Raw genomic sequence first — 17,023 nt, forward strand, 5'->3', positions numbered from 1 at the left:
TGCACCACGAAAGATGGACTGGCCTGGATAGGCGCTAAATTGTATGTTCCTGCAAGCATGAAGCCTTTGGTGCTACAACGAGCTCATGATTCCCGCATGGCAGGCCATTTTGGGTTTGTGAAAACTCTGCATCTCATCAAAAGACAATTTTGGTGGTCCTCTTTGAAAAAAGACATTGAATCATATGTGGCCACTTGCCTTGTATGTGCTGCTGCTAAGCGACCTCCAGGGAAGCCCCAAGGCCTGCTTCAAGGTGTAGCCTGTCTTGAATCGCCGTGGAAGGAAATAGCAATGGATTTCATTGTCAAATTACCTGAGAATCAGGAAAATACTGTGATCTAGGTAGCCACGGATTTGTTCTCTAAACAGGTTCATTTTGTGCCTTGTTCCAAGATCCCTTCAGCTAAGCTAAATTGTTTATTACACATGTATACCGTTTGCATGGAGTGCCGGAGCGCATAATATCAGATAGAGGGGTACAGTTCACCTCCCTCTTCTGGAAGGAATTTTTGAAGTTGATTGGCTCCGCCCAGGGGTTAAGCTCCACCCACCATCCTCAGACTAATGGGGCTTGTGAAAGGACTAATTCTGTTTTGGAGCAATACCTCCAGTGTTTTATCAATGATCAGCAAGATAATTGGACTGAACTGTTACCACATGCTGAAGTAGCGTACAACAACTCTGTGCACAGCAGCACCAGTTTCACCCCGTTTAGACTTGTCTTTGGGCAGGACTTTGTGCCAATCCCAGAATTGCCCCGTGAAAAACCACAAGTCTTGACCCTCTCAGAGTGGAGTGACCAGCTCCAAAAGGTTTGGCCCATAGCCCCAAAAACGTTGGAGGCTGCTCATCAAGCACACAAGAAACAGGCTGACAAAAAGAGGGTGAAAGAAAGGGAGTACAAGATTGGAGATCAAGTTTTTCTGCCTACCAAATTTCTCCAAATTACCCAAAAGTCAAAGAAATTAGGGCCTAAGTATGTTGGTCCGTTTCCTATTGTGAAGATCATCAATCCTGTTTCTGTACGGTTGGAATTGCCAAAGTATCTCAACCGCATTTACCCCGTGTTTCATGTTAACCTTTTGAAACCCTGTTTTGTTAGAAGCTGATCTGTGTATTTTGAGGTATTGTGGTTTGCTACTGTTTAGCTATACTTTGTGTGCTAGACTGACTATTTTGATAACAGAACTGTGTATGACTTGGACTGTTAACCAGACTCTGAATACCTCTATATTTCTACATAGTAAACTACTATATTTTTATACTATTCAGTCTCTCTGTATGCTGGTTTGTGCGTGTTATTCCATATCACTCTCATTACGCTTCTCTGCATACTCGCTCTTCTAACGGGGAGCTTACCGTAATTACTTAAGACTTGGCTTGCCCCCCCCCCCAGCTTCCAGGTCCACCTTGTACCGGAACCCATGCCTGGGTGGGTGGGAGGGAGGTGAGCTCACACCCTTGGCTGATTTTGGTTCTCAAGGAGGTTGTGGTAAAATCTATGGCTGGAACAACACCTCTGCTTTGACACGGCCAGATTCCCGAGGCTGTTTGGCTTGCTGGTGCCCGTTCCCGTTGGACCAGTTGCTTGGCAGGAGCCCAGAGGCTTTCAGAGAGCACTTGGTGGCACCTAAAAGGTGGGCAGTTGCCACCTGGCATCAACAGGCAAGAAGGGCCTGCCTGGGATTGAACGGCTCCCTGCAGCTTTTCATGGATGGTTGTTGCGGGGGGGGGGGGGCTCCCTGCTCTTCCCAAGAGGCTCAGGGGAAGCAGCAGGAGAGACACCTAGAGGACCTTGGGGGGGGGGGGAATGCCAAGCCCAACCAGAGATGCGGGAGAGCCATGTTAACCACGTGAGGTTGTCGGTATCGAAACGCACCAATTTTTCCATCTCATACCTGTGCAGCCAACCAGCAACCCTTTGGGGGAGGAAGAGCCTCAAGCGTGCCATCTCAGCTGCCTGAGGATTTCCAAGTGGCTTGGATTCAGCCGGGCTCAGCTGACCCACCTGCAGTCTCAGAGGCTGCCTTGCCTGCTCATCTGGGATGGTGGCCTGCTTGGGGTTGGGTGGGTGGGTGGGATGTGCTGGGCCTGGAGAGGACAGCACCTCTTCCCCATCACAGACCCTTCCCTGCAGCCAGCGGCCTCTTATGGTGGAGGGCTGCAGAGGTGGTGGTGGGGGGGTTGGGCTAGTTGCAGGGCCTCCCCAGAAAGGATGGGTTAGGGAGACTCTTTCCAGGCAGGAGCATTGCTACATTTGATCAATGAAATAAGAAATGGGGTGGGGGTGGAAGGAGGGCATTGGGGGGATTCTCCTTCCTCCAGAACTGGCAAGAGGCAGCCTTGGTTGAGGCTCTGAGCGCCTTTGCTTCATTCCTACGTGAGGTCTCTGTGTCAGGGTACCTGTCCATCCGAGGTCAGGCGTCCTTAATCTGACCCGCCCGGAGTTTGGCACAAATGCGCCCTTAGAAAATTCATCTTCTGCTTCTCTTCTGCCAAGGCAGTCAGTCAGTGGTGCTCAGCAGTGCATCTTGAACCCGGGATCAGCCAAGCGATGCTGTTGAAGGGCATCCCAGGATTTTGCGAGGTTTTGCTTGGGGAGGGGGGGACACAAACTCAGGCACAACCCTAGCAAGATTGAGTAGAGGTGTTGACTCTCCCCACTGTTGGGGATCCTCCTCTTTGGCTCTGAATGTGACCACATTATGCAGTTTGGGGCCACCATCTGGTGTGTGTGTGTGTTTCCTTCCAGGCTCACAGCTGGAGAAGGAAAAGGAGGAGAAGGCAGCCCCGGCCAAGAAGGCTTGGCACCCTTATCTTGTGTGCCAGTGGCAGCCTTTCCTGGACCAAGGCATCTTGTATCCCCCCTACCTTGGTCAGTTTGCAAATGGATTGTTATAATGTGCTCTACCAGGGCTGCCCTTGGAGACTATTTAGAAATTGCGGCCGGCCCCGAATGCAGTGGCAAGAACAGGGGACTCCAACTCTGTGGCCCAGAGCCCAGCTGTCTGAGCAGCCATCGGCCTCCCCTGGATTGTCTCCACCCTTCACAATCTAACAAAGCTGCTCTCCCACCGACAAAATAATGCGATCTGGAACTTCAGCCCCTCCCGAGAAAACAGCTCCCCCCACCCCCATTTGAGACAAGACTCCCCAACCTGTGGGCGTGAGGGGTTTGCAACCGGGCCGTGGAAATGGCCAGCAAGCACCGCTGCATCCTCACTCGTGCGAGCAGGGGGTGAGTATGCATTCCATTTAAGTGAGTGGCAGGCACGTGTGCAGAGTGCGTCTGCAAACGGAGCTATGTGCTTGGTGGCCGCTCATGTCCCCTTCCTACCCCCCACCCCCAAGACAGAAAGAGCAACCCAGGTGCTGCTCATGCAGGCCTGCTTCTGCTCCACCTGTTGGGCTTCATTTCTTGATTTTACGGTTCTTCTATGCCAAGCCATCCAGAGCCGACCAGGCCAGAGATCTGATTAATAACTAAACCATCCCCATTGTCGACTTCAGAATCCAGCCCCAGTTGTGAGTCCCGGAAGGTTGGGGAGTGGGTGGGTGGGTGGGAGTGACTGCCAGCTGGCCTCCTGGGCACTTTGTGTTATTTGATGAGGTTTCCTTGCCTGATTTTTCAACTCCCGACCTGATCCAGGCCCTGAGGCCTCTCCGAGGTGGGTCCCCATCAGCCGCACTCAGCCAGGGGCTGCAAAGCAACCCTTGGGAAGAAAGAGGCCCACGCAGAGCCCAGGCTCCCTGCCGCCCGCCCAGTGCAGGCCTTTATTGAGAGCAGCCCCTGTACAGCACAGGTTGGTTCAGCCGGGCGGCCAGCCCATCTGGCGCCCCCCCAGCACATGGAGGTGGAGATGGTAGACGGACTGCGCCCCCTGCTGGCCCTCGTTGATGACTGCAGGAGGAGAGAGAAAGGGTTGGAGGGGGCACCGGGCAAGTGCCAGCACCCTTGGCAGGAGGAGGGAGAAGCAACCCTCCTCCCCCACCCCCAGGACAACAGTGCCCCTGTTCCCCATCACGCCCAAACGGCTGCCGCCTTCTACTCACCCACTCGGTAGCCCTCGGATAGGCCTTCCGCCTTGGCCGTCTGGCTGGCCACCACCAGTAAGTGTCCCAGGAGCTGGGCAGGGAGGGAAGGAGTGGGGATCGCAGAGCCCGTTCCTCGCCAGGCTCCAGACCCGAGGAGAAAATCCAGCCCCCCAAGCGGGAGGCAGGGAAGCCCGGATCCTTCACCAGGCTCGTGGGGGGTCACCCCCTGCCCGCCCTTCACCCTCTGGCCAGGCCGGCCGCTCACCTGAGCGTCGCTCTCGGAGACACGGCTGAGGCGCGTCAGGGGCCGACGCGGGATCACCAGGAAGTGCACCGGAGCCTGCGGCGCTGCGTCCCGAAAGGCCAGGCACTGCGGGCGCCCGAGAGGAGCGAGAGGGCGGTGAGCCTCCTGTACCCCCCTCCGCCTTCCCCGACCCAGACCCCCGCCGGCGCCCACCTGGTCGTCCTCGTGGAGCACGTGCGCCGGGATGGAGCCGTCGAGGATCCGGCTGAAGACGGTGGGACCGGGCTGCTCGGCCGCGCCCTGCGCCCGTTCCACCTCCTCGCTCGACCCGCCCGCACTCAGGCCCCTCTGCCAGACAGACGGAACCGGTCACCCCGCTGCGACCCCCCACCCCCGCCTGCAAGGGGGGCCTCGGAGCCCCTCGGAAAGACTCCGGAAGAGGCGCCTCGAAGCTGCTACACCCCCCCCCCCGTTCCGCCCCTGCACGCCGCCACCCCCCCCCTACCTGTCCCGGACCGCCCCAGGCGCGAGCCAGGAGCCGCCTCCCCAGCCTCGCCGCCGCCATGCCTACGAGCACCGCCCCCTTTGCCAAGCGCATGCGCTCCTGCCCCTGCCCCTAGCGGTGGGGCAAGGGATTGCAGGACGCACTCCCCACACACGTTAAGACCCTCCCCCTCCCGCCAACAGCAAGCGAAACAGTCCGGCTAAGAAAGCGACTCCTTTATTCATCCGGCCAGAAGGAAGTGCATCTCCCCCTCAGAAGCCCATGCGGGCCCGCTTCGGCTGGGGCCCCTGGTAAGAGGAGGGGCCCCGCTGGCTGCTGCCCACCGAAGTCTGGCTGGCAGGCACGGGGTCCTCGGGGGGCTCTGGGGGCTGGTCCAGCACAGCCAGGTACCTGCGCAGGGTCTGGCGGCGTTCGTGGGGGATGCCCCGGGCGCTCAGGCTCTGCGAGGACAGGAGCTCCTGGGAGTCCCCCTGGGAACCGGCTGGCAAAGTGGGGGGAGCCTGGGCAGGGGCCTCTGCGGGTAGGGTGGGAGGGGGCCTGGGAGCCCTGCCGTCCCCTGACCAGTCACTGAGCTCCGACTGGTAGCTGGTGGAGGAGGTGAAGCTGCCCGAGAGGCTCCGTGTCCCCTTGCGCCGCTTGGCTCGCCTCCGCTGCTCCCTCAGGGCCTGCTGTCGCCGGGCCTTGGTGGCACCCAGCCTCTCCAGCCACCAGGCCGCCCAGTCACCCGTCCAGGAAGCCTCCAGTCGCTGGCTGAGCTCCCCCGGGGGCCCCTGTGGGGCAGGGGGCACAGGGACCGCACTCACGACCCCCCAGGAGCAGAAGAGCTGTTCTTCCCGCATGGCCATGCGCAGGCGGCAGGAAGCCTCCAGAGAGGACGGGGAACCCCCCTCCGTGTCCCTCGGCTCTCGATGGGCGAAGAGGCAGCCCTGGTTGAGCGTGGCCGGAGGGCACTGCCAGTCCAGGGTTGGCAGGGCAGCCCGCTTCCAGGACCTCAGCCAACGCCGGTAGAGGGCTGCAGCTGCCGGGGTACAAGTGGTCTTGGCTCCATCTGGAGAAATGGGGTCCTGGCAGGGTCTGCCCACCACAGGACCTGCAACACTGGTCTCTGGCTCCGAGTTGGTGGGAGCCTCCCCACTGGCCTGGGGGAGCAGCGGCTGGTAAAAGAGGTCCCCGGCCTGGGAAAGCTGGAAGACCAGCAGTGTCTGGATGCCCTTCAGCTGGCCCAGGGCTGCTGCAATACCTGGATGGGGGGGGGAGGAGAGGAGGGATGAGATTGGGAGAGGGGGGGACCAATTCCTGAAGCCCTGCTGCGCCAGGTTCTGCCCTGCTATTGGCAAGGAGGCTAGTCCGGTTCTTGGATCTGGCTGGTGTGTGTGTGTGAGAGTGATAGCAGCTTCTCCTCTGGAGGTGCAGGGAGGTACCCAGAACTCCCCTGCTACCGCCTCCTTGGAGTGCAAAGCCCGTTTCCCTTCATCTGGCACCCCTCCCAACCCCCCCCCCCCCTACCTGCTGTGGGGACGGAGAGCCGCTGGCTGAGGGCGCTCTGCCTCACAGGGACCTGCATGGGAAAGTGGGGCAGGCATTCCTTGATGGAGGGCAGCTTCTGGGGCGCACCTTGGAGCTGGCAAGGGAGACTGTGCCCACCTGTGGAGACAGCCCAGCAACCTCAGAGTCCTGCAGCACCCAGGCTGCCCCCGCCTCCCGCCACTGGGCATGTCTGCCTCGGTGCCAGGAGCCACAAAGGATGCAGGGCCTCTTCTGGTGCCCACCTGAGTACTGTAGCAGTAGCATCTCCTGAGAGTGGTGGGCGCCCAGGAGCACCTTGTGGCAGTGCTGCCCAGGCCCGGCAGGTGTGTGGTGGGCATAGATGGGTGGCCGCTGCATCATGTGCTCCCAGCGCAGGACAGGCACCAGGGGGAAGCGTTCGTCCAGCACAAAGACCGAAAACTGCGGGTGAACGGATGTTAACGTGTGTGTGTGTTTCTAGGCACAGTGACCCTCAGCCAAGGAACCAGCCCCCTGCTTCTGCCAAGCCATGGGGGCAACCAGGGAAGGCAACCTAGCAGCCTGCACAGGAGGCTGAGGCCCCTGGTCCAGACAAAGTCTGCCCCCAACAGCCCCCAAACAAACCCACCCAGGTTACCTGCGTGGCCACTAAGTGGTGGAAGGGCTCCGAAGGGCCCAGGTACTTGGAGAGGACCAGGCGTTCCCCACGCTGGCAATCCGCTTCAGCCCCCACCTTGAAGAGCTCGAAGTGGCCCCGGGAGGACACCTGGGGGCAGAGCAGGAAGGTCAGCAGCTGGGTGCCACTGCCCTCCCCCCGCCCAGGGGCCTTTCTCAGCAGCCCCTCCCTCATAGGCAGGGGGATCGGCAGCTGGCAGCCCTGTTCAGCCCCCCCGCACACACAGTCCCTCCCCCCCGCTTAAGCCTCACCCTCTGGTCGAGACCCTTCAGGCCAGTGTGGTCGGCAAAAGTCAGCACTTGTGGGTGGGCAGAAAACTCGCTCCAGCGCCAAGGGGAAGGGTCCCGGAAGAAGAGGCTGTCGCGGTCCTGGTGCAACCGTCGGAGCCTGTTGGGAAAGGGGTCAGTCCTGCCCTCTCGCAGCCAAAAGCTGGTCTGCTGGCAAGAGGGCAACACCCGGACTTCCAGAGGCAGCAGTGGCAAAGGATCCCCCCCACCCAGGCACTCAGGAGACCCATTGGCTATTCCCCCCCCACCTCCCCCAGCAGAAGAGGTAAGCAACACATTCCCCTCCATGCCTCCCCTGAAGGCCTCCAGTGTGGGCCCCACTCAAGGCGGCAGTCAGCCCCACTTGCTCACCCCGTCTCCACGTTCCAGAGGTACAGCTCCCCTTCCAGGGTGCACAAGGACAGCTCGCCGGGTAGGTGGGGGCTGCAAGGAGACAGCGGAGCTGGGGAAGGGCAGAGGTCCCTTGCCTCTTCACCCCAAGCAGGAGGGCAGCCCCTCCTGTCCCACTGGCAGAAAACCCCCAGCCCCATCCATTTGGAGAAGAGGCCCCTTACCTGACTGCGATGGAAGAACAAGGGGCTTCTGTGCAAACCACCTGCAGAGGGCTGGGTGCCTTTCCAGGCTGCTTCCTCCAGGCCCCACAGAAATGGTCGGAGCGCACCCCTAGGAAGTCTGGGAGGGAGGAAACAGAAAAGGACCCTTCAAGAGGGGAAGAGTGGGGGGCAACAGAAGGCCAGTACCATCCCCGGGACCTGCCGCACCCACCGCTGCCCTCCAGATGCGCTGCTGCCACTTGCTGGACGGCCCCATTGAGTTCGAACTGGACGGGGAAGCCGCGGAGTTCGGGTCTTACGGCGCCACTGGCCGCTGGCCTCAAGGCCGCCTCCTGGAAGCCTGCAGGGGCCGCTAAGGAAAAGACGCGCGGCGAAGGGGCGCCTGTCCCGCCGCCCAGGACTGCCCCGACCCCTCACCCCGCAGGATACAGAGCCGGTCCGCCGCTTCTCCGGCCGGGAACACCAGGCAGCCCCGGCGGGGAGGTTCACCGTGAGCGCCGCCGGGCAGCCAGGCCAAGGCTCCGCCGGTGGGGCTCTCGTCGAAGGTCAGGCGCCGTCGCCGCTCGGCCAGATCCTCGTGGAGCCACTCGGTCACCACCTTGAGGGGCAGCTCCGACAGCCAGTCGCGGCATAGCGAGGCCACCCCGGAGAGAGGTCGCCCGCCGCTGAAACGGCACGACGAAACAGCGCCCGCTCACACACCGCCCGCCCGCCGCAACGGTTAGGCCCGCCGCCCCCTCCTCCTCCCATCCCGAGGGCGGCTCGGGGAAGCAGCCTCGCTGGCCGAGCGCAGGTCCCGAGCTCTCCCCCGCCGCTCGCCCCGCCAAGGGCACTTGCCTGCCGCCTCGCGTCTGGCCTTCCAGGGCTCGAAGGAGGCGGGTCATCCCGCAGACGCCTCCGGCTCTCCTCTGCGGAAGAGAGCGGGCGGCAGGTAAGGCGGGGCCGGCGGAGCCCGCCTTCCCTCCCCGCAGGGCTCCAGGGAACTGCCGCCGCCTCCCGCCCGCGCTGACCCAGTCTGTGGAGTCCCCCAGGTAGACGTGCTCGTGCAGCAGCCGCGCCGTGGCCCCGAAGGCCGCCTCCGGCTGGTCCAGGAACAGCCGGCCCAGCTGCGGGCCCAGCGCGCTCAGGGCCGGGGCGGCGGAGGCGCCGTCGTTGGGGGCCGCCGCCTCCGGGGGCTTCAGCGGCAACGGAGCGGGCTCGACGGGCAGCCAGCTCTCCCGAGGCTTCCGGCGGCGGCGGGGAACGAACAGCGGCGGGGCTCCCGGCCCACCTGGAGCCGCCACGCCCACCTGCCCGCACTGACCCCAGCCGCCCGTCCGCAGCCCGGCCCCGTCGCGCCTGGGCGGCCCCGCGCGAAAAAGTCCCGGCAGCAGCGCCGTGGGGAAGGCCGCCATGGGCGCGCGCACGTGCGGGACATCCCAGCTGCGCATGCTCGGAGCCGCCCCGCCCGCTGCTCCGGCCTGCGCCCCCTAGCGGCCCGAGGGGGGCGATCTCCGAGCGAGGGGCGGGGCCAGTTGCCCCGCTCTCCGCCTACAAAGCCCCGGATCCCCCCCCCCCCCCCGCCGCTGCTTTTGGCGATTCTCCGCTGAAGGCGGCTGGGGATGGAGAGAAGGAGGGAGGGCCAGGCAGGTGGGCGGAAGAGAAGGCTTCCTAGCATAGAATTTATTGGCCAAATGTGATTGGACACACAAGGAATTTGTCTTTGGTGCAGATGCTCTCAGTGTACATAAAAAGAAAAAAAAATACATTCATCAAGAATCATAAGGTACAACACTCAGTGATAGTCAGAGGTTACTCATAAGCAATGAAACAAATAGAACAATATAATTCTTAAAGATACAAGCAAGATGGTTATAGTTATAAGTGGGAGGAGACAGGTAATAGGAAGGGTGAGAAGAATTGAACAATAGGAATACAATAGAAAAAACTGCGCCTGGAGGAAAAGTGGCCAAGGGGTTCTTTAAAACCTCAAGGCGCAGGAAAGCTTGCAGGGAAAGGGGCTCAACCAAGAGAAGCCTTCAAAAGTTGCCCTGCTCCCTTTCTCCTTCGCCCGTCTCCCAAGAGGAAAGTGCTCCACTCGGCTACTTCACCAGCTCCACGAAGGGAAACATCACAGTGTGCATTTCCAGCCAGCCGAAGCAAACAGAACAGAACAGAGCATCCCCCCCCTAAATAAGCACTGTACTCCAGAGGTAAGTTGGGGGTTAGAAAGGGGCCCAGAGTGTCAGGGCAGCCTCCATCAGTAACCAAGAAAGAAACCACTCAAGTCCATATTTCAGAATTAAGAGTACTTTTACTGGTTATGAATAGATAGCAGCTAGCAAAGCAAGATCTGAGGCAAAAGCGCGCACAATCATAGGTATCAATATGTGACCCAGCCCCCTCCCCCTAGTGATCCCAACCCCCAGTCCAATCCCCACACCCCACAGGTGTCATGTGGGCTGCAGTTTCAATGTGCAGTAAATGGTGAGAAAACGACTCCCTTCTTCATTCACTCCTGTGCTCAGGCTTCCCCTCCCAAATACCATTTATCTCCCCCCCTCCCCGTTTCAATGGCAGCCGAAAGCGAGCAGCAAAGCAGAGGCTGACACAGAGCCCCTCTTCTCCCCTCATGGCTCAGCCCCCTCGCCCCATCCAAATCAAAGTAATGCTGACCAGTTTGGGGGAAGGGAAGCAGCAGCTCAACCCACAAGCCAGGCCACCCAGTGCTCAGAACCATCAGAATGGAATTTCTCTCTCAGCCAAGCGAAGCCCCCCCCCCCAAGTACTTTCTTCCATGCCTGAAGACAATTCCCAAAGCCAAGCGCAGCCGGCAGCAGGAGCCCAGGATGGAAGGCTGAGCCCCTCTTGAGGCTTCCCTGGCCGCCCCTCTCCTGCTTTTGGGGAGCAACTTGGACCTTCTGGTCCTCTCCAGGCACCCCAATCTTCCAGGCAGTTCCTGAACTGGTTCCCCCCCCCCCGCCAGGGCCTGTGCACGGGCGAGGGTCTGTGCTCACACAGCCCAAAGGGTCTTTCTGGGATGAAAAGGCTAAAAGCAAAAGCAGAACCAAAGGAAGGGCTGCCTCTGAGGAGAAGCCTCCATGCAGCTCCTGCTTCCTCCTGTTTTTGGCCGAAGGAAGGAGAGGAAAAGGGGTGGAGCTCAGGTGGAGGCCCTTCATTCAAAGGAGACTCAAAGGAAGCCACCCAGCCCAGGAAAGTCAACTGCCACCCTTTGGGTGGGAATGACCCAATGACCAGGGCCTGGATTGTGCCCACCCCAACTTGGTGGTCAATGAAAGGCTTCGCCAGGGCAGTGCCAGCCAAGGAGAAGAGCTGCCAGGCAGCGCCAGGCTTCCCTTTGGCAAATCAGGATTTGTTCTGTATTATTTTGCTGCTCAGGAGGATGGACGACACCTCCCCATCTCCAGCTCCCTTACCCAAATGGGGGAGGGCAGGAGCCACTCTTTTGCCTAAGCTGAGAGCCAAATGCTGCACACATCCCTCTGCTAGAGAAGGGCCTTTCCAGCCCAGCTGGTTCTGGCAGGCTTGGGCGCCCTCTTAGAGGGAGGCGAAGGCCCATCACACTCCTGCAGTCACCAGTGGCCAGAGGGCAGCAGCTCCACAGTTGCATGTGCTGTAGCCTCTCTGGAGCAGGACAAAGGCAGAGGGGCCAGACTCCAGCCCCTGAGTCCTCTGAGCAGGGGGCTCCTTCGCCCTGACTCTGGAAGGTGGATGCGGCCCCAGGGGAGTGCAGGGCCCACCCCCAGTGGGCATGACAGAGCAGTCCCAGAGGCTGGGGCTGCTTTCTCAAGGGGAGGGCCGTCTCTTTTCCCTCCAACGTCCCTGCAGAGCTGGCTGTGAGAGCAGGGGATGTCCACATTCCGCTGGGCATAGGAGGAGACCCTGCCAGCCCCCTCCCGGGGGAGCAGAATCCCACCCTCAGCCTGGCATCCCCGCTGAGCCTGCTCCCTCTCTCGGGGCTCCAAAGTCACGGCCACAAAGACCCCTGCAGAGCCATCTCTCTTTATTGTGCCTCCCTTGCGCAGCAGGAAGTGGGGCGGGGAAGGTGCCTCAAGCCTTCTTGTCATCCTTCTGCAGGAACCGCCGGGGGCCTGAGGGGGGAAGAGGCAGAGCCCTTGAGCCGGAGGGGGGCGGCAGGGCCTGAGAGGCCTGGCCCTGCAGAGCCCTGGAGGCGGAAGGGTCCTCAGAGCGCCCCGTCAGCACGGCCCCACGCAGCTCAGGCAGCTCGGCAAAGGGCAGATAAGCTTCTCCTGGGGAGAGAGAGGCCACAGGTGTTGGGGGGCCCCTGGACAGCTGTGGGGACACGGGACCCCAGGTAACAGCCTGCGTGAGAGTAAGAATGGGGCAGCCCCTGACCTGGCTCCCACATAGCCCTACCTGTGGCTCAGGGAGTTTCTGCTTCGGCTCATAAGCAAGCCTCCCACCCAGCTGTGGCTCACTCCGCCCCCCCTGACTTGGGGTGAGGCGGCTTCTCCCCTGTGGGTGGTCTCTGTTCTTGAGTGCAGTTGAGCTAAGTGCAGCTCTGGGGTCTGCAAAAAGGCCCCCCATCCCTCTGGGGCCCACAATGCCAGGGCATGGCTGCCCCTGGACAGTTTGGGATCCCTCCACAAAGATGACAAGCAGGGAGCAGACCTCGTGGCTAGAGCCCCACAACGGGCTCTCCCTGGGAGAGCCCTGGGTGATGGTCCTACTGAAGGGGGGAGGAGGAAGGAGCAGGCCAGGGGAGCGCCAGAGGTCCACGGGGAGAGGAAGGAGCTGCGCTGCCTGACACCCACAGTCCCAAAGGCCTTGGCATGAGTGGCTGCTAAGATGCTGGGCAGGTCCTTGCCAAGGCCTGAGGGACAGACGCCCCCCCAGCTGGAGGTGGGGAGACACCGTAACCCTCCCTGCCATCCCCCATACCGTAAGGCCGACCACCTCTGCGCCGCGTCTCCTCTGACTCAAAGAAGGTTTCGTGCTCCTCCCAGCGTCGGTCGCAGGCCGCGCACAGGAAGCTGGAGGTGAAGGCCATGCAGGAGCAGCCTGGCAGGACAGGAGGGGCACAGGTCAGGGCCAGCACAGCCGGGCATAGGGGGAGACACGGGCATAGGGGGAGACATAGGGGGTTGGAGCGGACAGCCTCAGCCTCTGGTAGCGGGGGAAGGGGCTCCTTAGCCGTGCAGCTGGGGGAGATGGTGCCGCTTTAGCATTGGCAGGCAGAACACAAAGATCATTCATGCCTGCCCATTGGGGAGGGGGCTGTGCAGTGCCGGTGGCTGGAGGAGGCTCAGATTTGCCCGTGGACTTGCTGGAGAGATGGGGGTCATGATGAGGAAACCCTGGAAGAAGGCCAGATGGGGCTGGAAGTAGAGGAGCCGGGTGTGTTGCTTTGATAAGACAGCAGAGGTGGAAGGAGTAGAGAGGGAGGGCTTGGCAGGCAGACTAAGACACGGGTACTCTGTAGGGCCGAGAGCTGCTCTTATTAGGACAGCCGTAGCCACCGGGGATTGGATTGCGGAGGGGCTCGGCAGCCCCAGGGCATTGGGGGCATCCTCTCTGCTCGTGGCCAGGAGCCAGCCTGCTGGCTAACAGGAGGAAGGGGCCCAGAGTGGCCAGAGAAGCCAGCAGCCTGGGTGGCGGCCAATGGGGTGCTCACCTCGGACGCAGCATCCCCGTGCTCCGATGGGAGCGTGCTCCTCGTGCGTATGCGTGCACCGGCATTTTGCTCTCCAGGCTGCCACATCAAAGCCAGTTCTTCGCCGAAGCCAGAATTCGCCCACCTCTTCCGGGCATGTAGGAACAAACAGGAACCCCTGGCACCGGCAGTCTGCCACAGTGCAGGGCACAGTGGCTCGTTTCTCTGGAACACAGAATTGGCCCTCAAAAGGGGGATTCTGGAAGGACGGGTGGGAGGTCATCCAGCAAAGCAAGCAGGGAGTCTCTGGCTCCCAAAGCCTCCTCTGGGGGGAGAGAACCCCCTGGGCAGGGAGACCCATCCGCCCAAGCAGGAAGGCAAAGGATCCTCGAGTTTTGCACATTCATTTTATTTTAGGCAAGCCGCGGTATTTGACACAGCTGCTGACCCTTGCAAGTCTTTGCAGGAGGAAGGCAGGGCTGAGAGCCAGCAGCACCCTGTGAGTAGAGTCCACAGCACTGGGCTTTCCTGCAACCCTCTCTTTAGGCCCTCAGGGCCGGTTCTCCAGGACCGCCTCCAACACATGTGGCACCTCTGGACGCCCACTTCCCTCTGCTTCTTCCACCCCCCGAGAGCTCCTCCCACAGGCTCCCCACCTGCACTTCCCTTGGCAACAGAGAGCGTCCCACCTCTCTGTCCCGCTAGTACTAAGTTCTGAAGCCCCCAGCAAGGCCCTTCCGGTCAAAAGGATTAGTCCGTGACATCACCGTTGCCCAAGGTTCTGCCTTTTGTGTCCCCGTTACCCTTCCCACCAAGGCGGAACCTTTTTATCTGCTTCCATTTGCATACTTTTGGACTGCTGGGTTGGCAGAAGCTGGGACAAATTGACAGGAGCTGCTCATTCTGTCAGGCGGCTCTCGGGTTTTGCACCACTGAGCTGTGAACCTCTCCGTGGTCTTCAGACTCAGCATCCTAGCCACGGGAGCCACCGCAGCCCCTCATCCTGCTGCTGCCTCCCCAGCTGGGTCACGCAAGCTCTCTTTGGCAAACAAGATTCCGCCACTCTGTTGCGCTCACACTGCGCACCCCAAGACTGCACCCTTGCCCGGTGCCTGGATCCCAGGCCATCGGGAGGAGTCGGTGGGGAAGGTCAGCTGCCAGCAGCGAAGGAGGCCAGGGTCAGCAGCAGAGTCAGGACAGCCAAAAGGGCAGAAGGGGGGGGGGAAGATGGACGCGGGCAGTGAAGCAAAGGCGAATGTGGCCAAACTGAACCGTGAAGTCCTGGCTGTACAATGGTGCTGTCCTGGAATCGCCATAGCTTAACAGCGTGGTTAATAGCCATTGAAGTCAAGGACTACTTGCACGGAGGAGTCCCTTTTAGACAGCAACAGCAAAAACATGGATCCTGCCAGAGGGAAGCCTCTATGTTCCTCTATGGGGGCAAAAGAGCCAGATCCTGGGAAGGGGCAGCCTGATTCTTCCCAGATTCTGCTTATTCGGTGGCTGAGGCTTCCTGGTCACAGCAAACCCAGAACATATGTCCCCGGAACTCTCCTCCATCATTTCCCCAGTCAAAAAAATGCCCTGGGAAGTGGGAGCTGTTGGGGAGGGCAAAGGGCTCTGGTAAGGAAGGAGGGCTTCTTGGCAGATGCCACAGAATGTGCCGACTCCTCTTTGCCAAGGGCAGGCTCCCCTCCCCTATCTCTGGGTATCCTGAAGGCAGCTGCCTTCTTGTGCAGGATGCCAGGCGTCACCCTCAGCCAGGCCCTCTCCAGCCCATCACCTGCTCTGCTACTCACCAACGTACACCTGATGCAGCTTCAGCAGGTGCCCACAGAAGCACCTGGACTCCTCCCCCACCCGGAAACAATCCCAAAGGTATTCAGGGCAGCGCCAGCCGATGTAGAGGCCTGAAGAGAACAGAAGGCATGCTCAGTAGGTGGGCTTGCAGAGGATGGGGGTGGGGACTGTTGGAGGGCCCTGCCCCAGGCAACCCAAATCCCACCCAGCAGCCTCAAAACTCCTTCCTCTCTCTCATGGGGGGGGGGGGGAGAGGGGGAACATCCCAGATGCCAGCAGTCTGGGAAATGGTTTGGACTCTGCCAGGGTCCCCCCCCCTTCTCCTCCTGCAGAGTATGCTGGTTGCTGCCAAGAAAGCAGCTCCTGGCTGCAATGCCCTCCTGCCCAGAATGAGGTGAAGACGGTCCCTGCTGGGGCTTGCAGCTGACATCATGGCATCGGCACCCGGGTCCTGCCCTCGGTGGGTCACTGAGGCTCCCACCCACCTGTCTGGAGGGACTTGAGGGCCGCCTCCTTTTCCAGGTGGAAGAGTTCCTTGGTGCTCTTAGCGAACTTCTCTCGGTGCATGGCCTTGGCCACCGATACCAGCTCCTCCTTCTCGGCTGGCACAATGGTCCTCACCGTGTAGGCTGTGGGGAGAACAGCCCACCTCAGAAGCTCCCCCATCCTGGCTCCCGGTTGCTTTGCCTCAGCTGCCTTGGACAGAGGCCACCGGCTTTGCCGCCTGCTTCCCCCCTCTTCCGCGGCCAGAGCCCAGCGCTGCGACCAAAGGGAAGCAGCATCTGGGCGAAGAGCTGCGGCACCGGCACTCTCTCCTCTCCTTCCCCCGCCCGCCCGCCGGCTGCCTCCTGCTCGGGGCCCGGCTGCGCTTCTGGACTGCCCGCTTGCTCGCTCTCTCGCTCGCTGCCCTGGCCGACTCCCACTGACTTGGCGCGCCCTTCTTGGCAGGCGGGCATTTCTTTTTGGCTTTCGTCCACTCGGGCTGCCCCCCGCGGCCTTCCGCCTCTTCCAGCCGCCGCTGCATCCTGTCGGAGGGCGCCTTCCAGGAGAGCGGCGAGGGCGAAGAGAAGGTGAAAGGGGAGCTCTCGAGCGGCGCAGAGGAGGGCTCGCTGGGGCTGGCGGTCTGCGGCTCCGGCCACTCGGACGAGGAGGGCAGTGAGGGGTCCGGGAGGTCGTCCTCCCCCTCCAGCGAACTCGACCGCGGCAAGACCGTGTCTTCTTCGCTCCCCAGGGAGGTGGTGGCGGGGAGGATCAGCTCTTCCTCCACCTCGGGAGCCGTGGGCGACGTGCTGCTGGGCGCTGCCTCCTCCTCCACCGCCGCCGCCTCCCAGGACACCGCCGGAGGCCGCGAGGCTGCCGCATCCGTGGGTTCCGCTTCCATGCTGGCTCTGCCGGATACAAGCACGGGAGGCGATGGGGCGGGCCGCGTGGCCCGGGCAAGTGCGCCGGGAGGGCTCGGGGGAAGGGAGCCGGGCAGAGGTCAGGGGACCCTGGGCTGCCGGCTCTCTCGCGGGCGACTCGGGGGAACCCGCTCCCCGTGGCTGCAGAGTTCACCGCGAGCCTCTCTGTCGGCCGGCGGGGTAACGGAGCTCTTTCCCGACGCCAGTGCTTTTTGCTGAAGAGGGTAGGGCGACTTGGGGGGCGGGGGGAGCAGCCGGGGGTGGAGGTTGAGCAGGAATCTCTCTCTCTCTCTCTCTCACACACACACACCCACACATCCCGCAGCGTCTCTACCTCCGTGCGAGTCCCCGTCGGGCAGAAGAGCAGCGGCGGCCTGGAAGCCTGGATTCTCCGGCCGGAGG

The 17,023-nt window shown here is 61.5% G+C and overlaps 3 protein-coding genes across 4 annotated transcripts; all 3 read right to left on the reverse strand.

The window, feature by feature from the left end:
* Nucleotides 1–3,741: 3,741 nt before the first annotated feature.
* HINT2 (histidine triad nucleotide binding protein 2) lies at nucleotides 3,742–4,913 on the reverse strand. Its single transcript, XM_081942324.1, has 5 exons — nucleotides 4,785–4,913; nucleotides 4,493–4,627; nucleotides 4,301–4,405; nucleotides 4,054–4,126; nucleotides 3,742–3,901 (listed from the first exon to the last, which is right to left on the reverse strand). The coding sequence occupies exons 1-5, from the start codon at nucleotides 4,875–4,877 to the stop codon at nucleotides 3,810–3,812; spliced, it is 498 nt and encodes a 165-aa protein (XP_081798450.1). The 5' UTR covers nucleotides 4,878–4,913; the 3' UTR covers nucleotides 3,742–3,809.
* Nucleotides 4,914–4,984: 71 nt separating this feature from the next.
* On the reverse strand, nucleotides 4,985–9,247 carry TAF1C (TATA-box binding protein associated factor, RNA polymerase I subunit C). 2 transcript variants are annotated; one of them, XM_081942320.1, is made up of 11 exons: nucleotides 9,097–9,247; nucleotides 8,645–8,715; nucleotides 8,237–8,472; nucleotides 8,019–8,147; nucleotides 7,808–7,925; nucleotides 7,605–7,676; nucleotides 7,218–7,353; nucleotides 6,928–7,056; nucleotides 6,554–6,731; nucleotides 6,291–6,428; nucleotides 4,985–6,024 (listed from the first exon to the last, which is right to left on the reverse strand). In XM_081942320.1, exons 1-11 carry the CDS (start codon nucleotides 9,235–9,237, stop codon nucleotides 5,036–5,038), a joined length of 2,337 nt encoding a protein of 778 aa, XP_081798446.1. In that variant the 5' UTR covers nucleotides 9,238–9,247; the 3' UTR covers nucleotides 4,985–5,035. The 2 variants fall into 2 exon arrangements, with proteins under 2 accessions (XP_081798446.1, XP_081798445.1); XM_081942319.1 differs by having other exon boundaries at nucleotides 8,818–9,247.
* A 2,348-nt stretch (nucleotides 9,248–11,595) lies between these two features.
* FAM221B (family with sequence similarity 221 member B) lies at nucleotides 11,596–17,023 on the reverse strand. Its single transcript, XM_081942323.1, has 7 exons — nucleotides 16,956–17,023; nucleotides 16,149–16,609; nucleotides 15,707–15,850; nucleotides 15,221–15,331; nucleotides 13,443–13,646; nucleotides 12,710–12,829; nucleotides 11,596–12,057 (listed from the first exon to the last, which is right to left on the reverse strand). The coding sequence occupies exons 2-7, from the start codon at nucleotides 16,600–16,602 to the stop codon at nucleotides 11,858–11,860; spliced, it is 1,233 nt and encodes a 410-aa protein (XP_081798449.1). The 5' UTR covers nucleotides 16,603–16,609; nucleotides 16,956–17,023; the 3' UTR covers nucleotides 11,596–11,857.

The sequence above is a fragment of the Natrix helvetica genome, assembly GCF_964273705.1.
Source record: "Natrix helvetica genome assembly, chromosome: 2".
Classification (NCBI taxonomy): Eukaryota; Metazoa; Chordata; class Lepidosauria; order Squamata; family Natricidae; genus Natrix; species Natrix helvetica.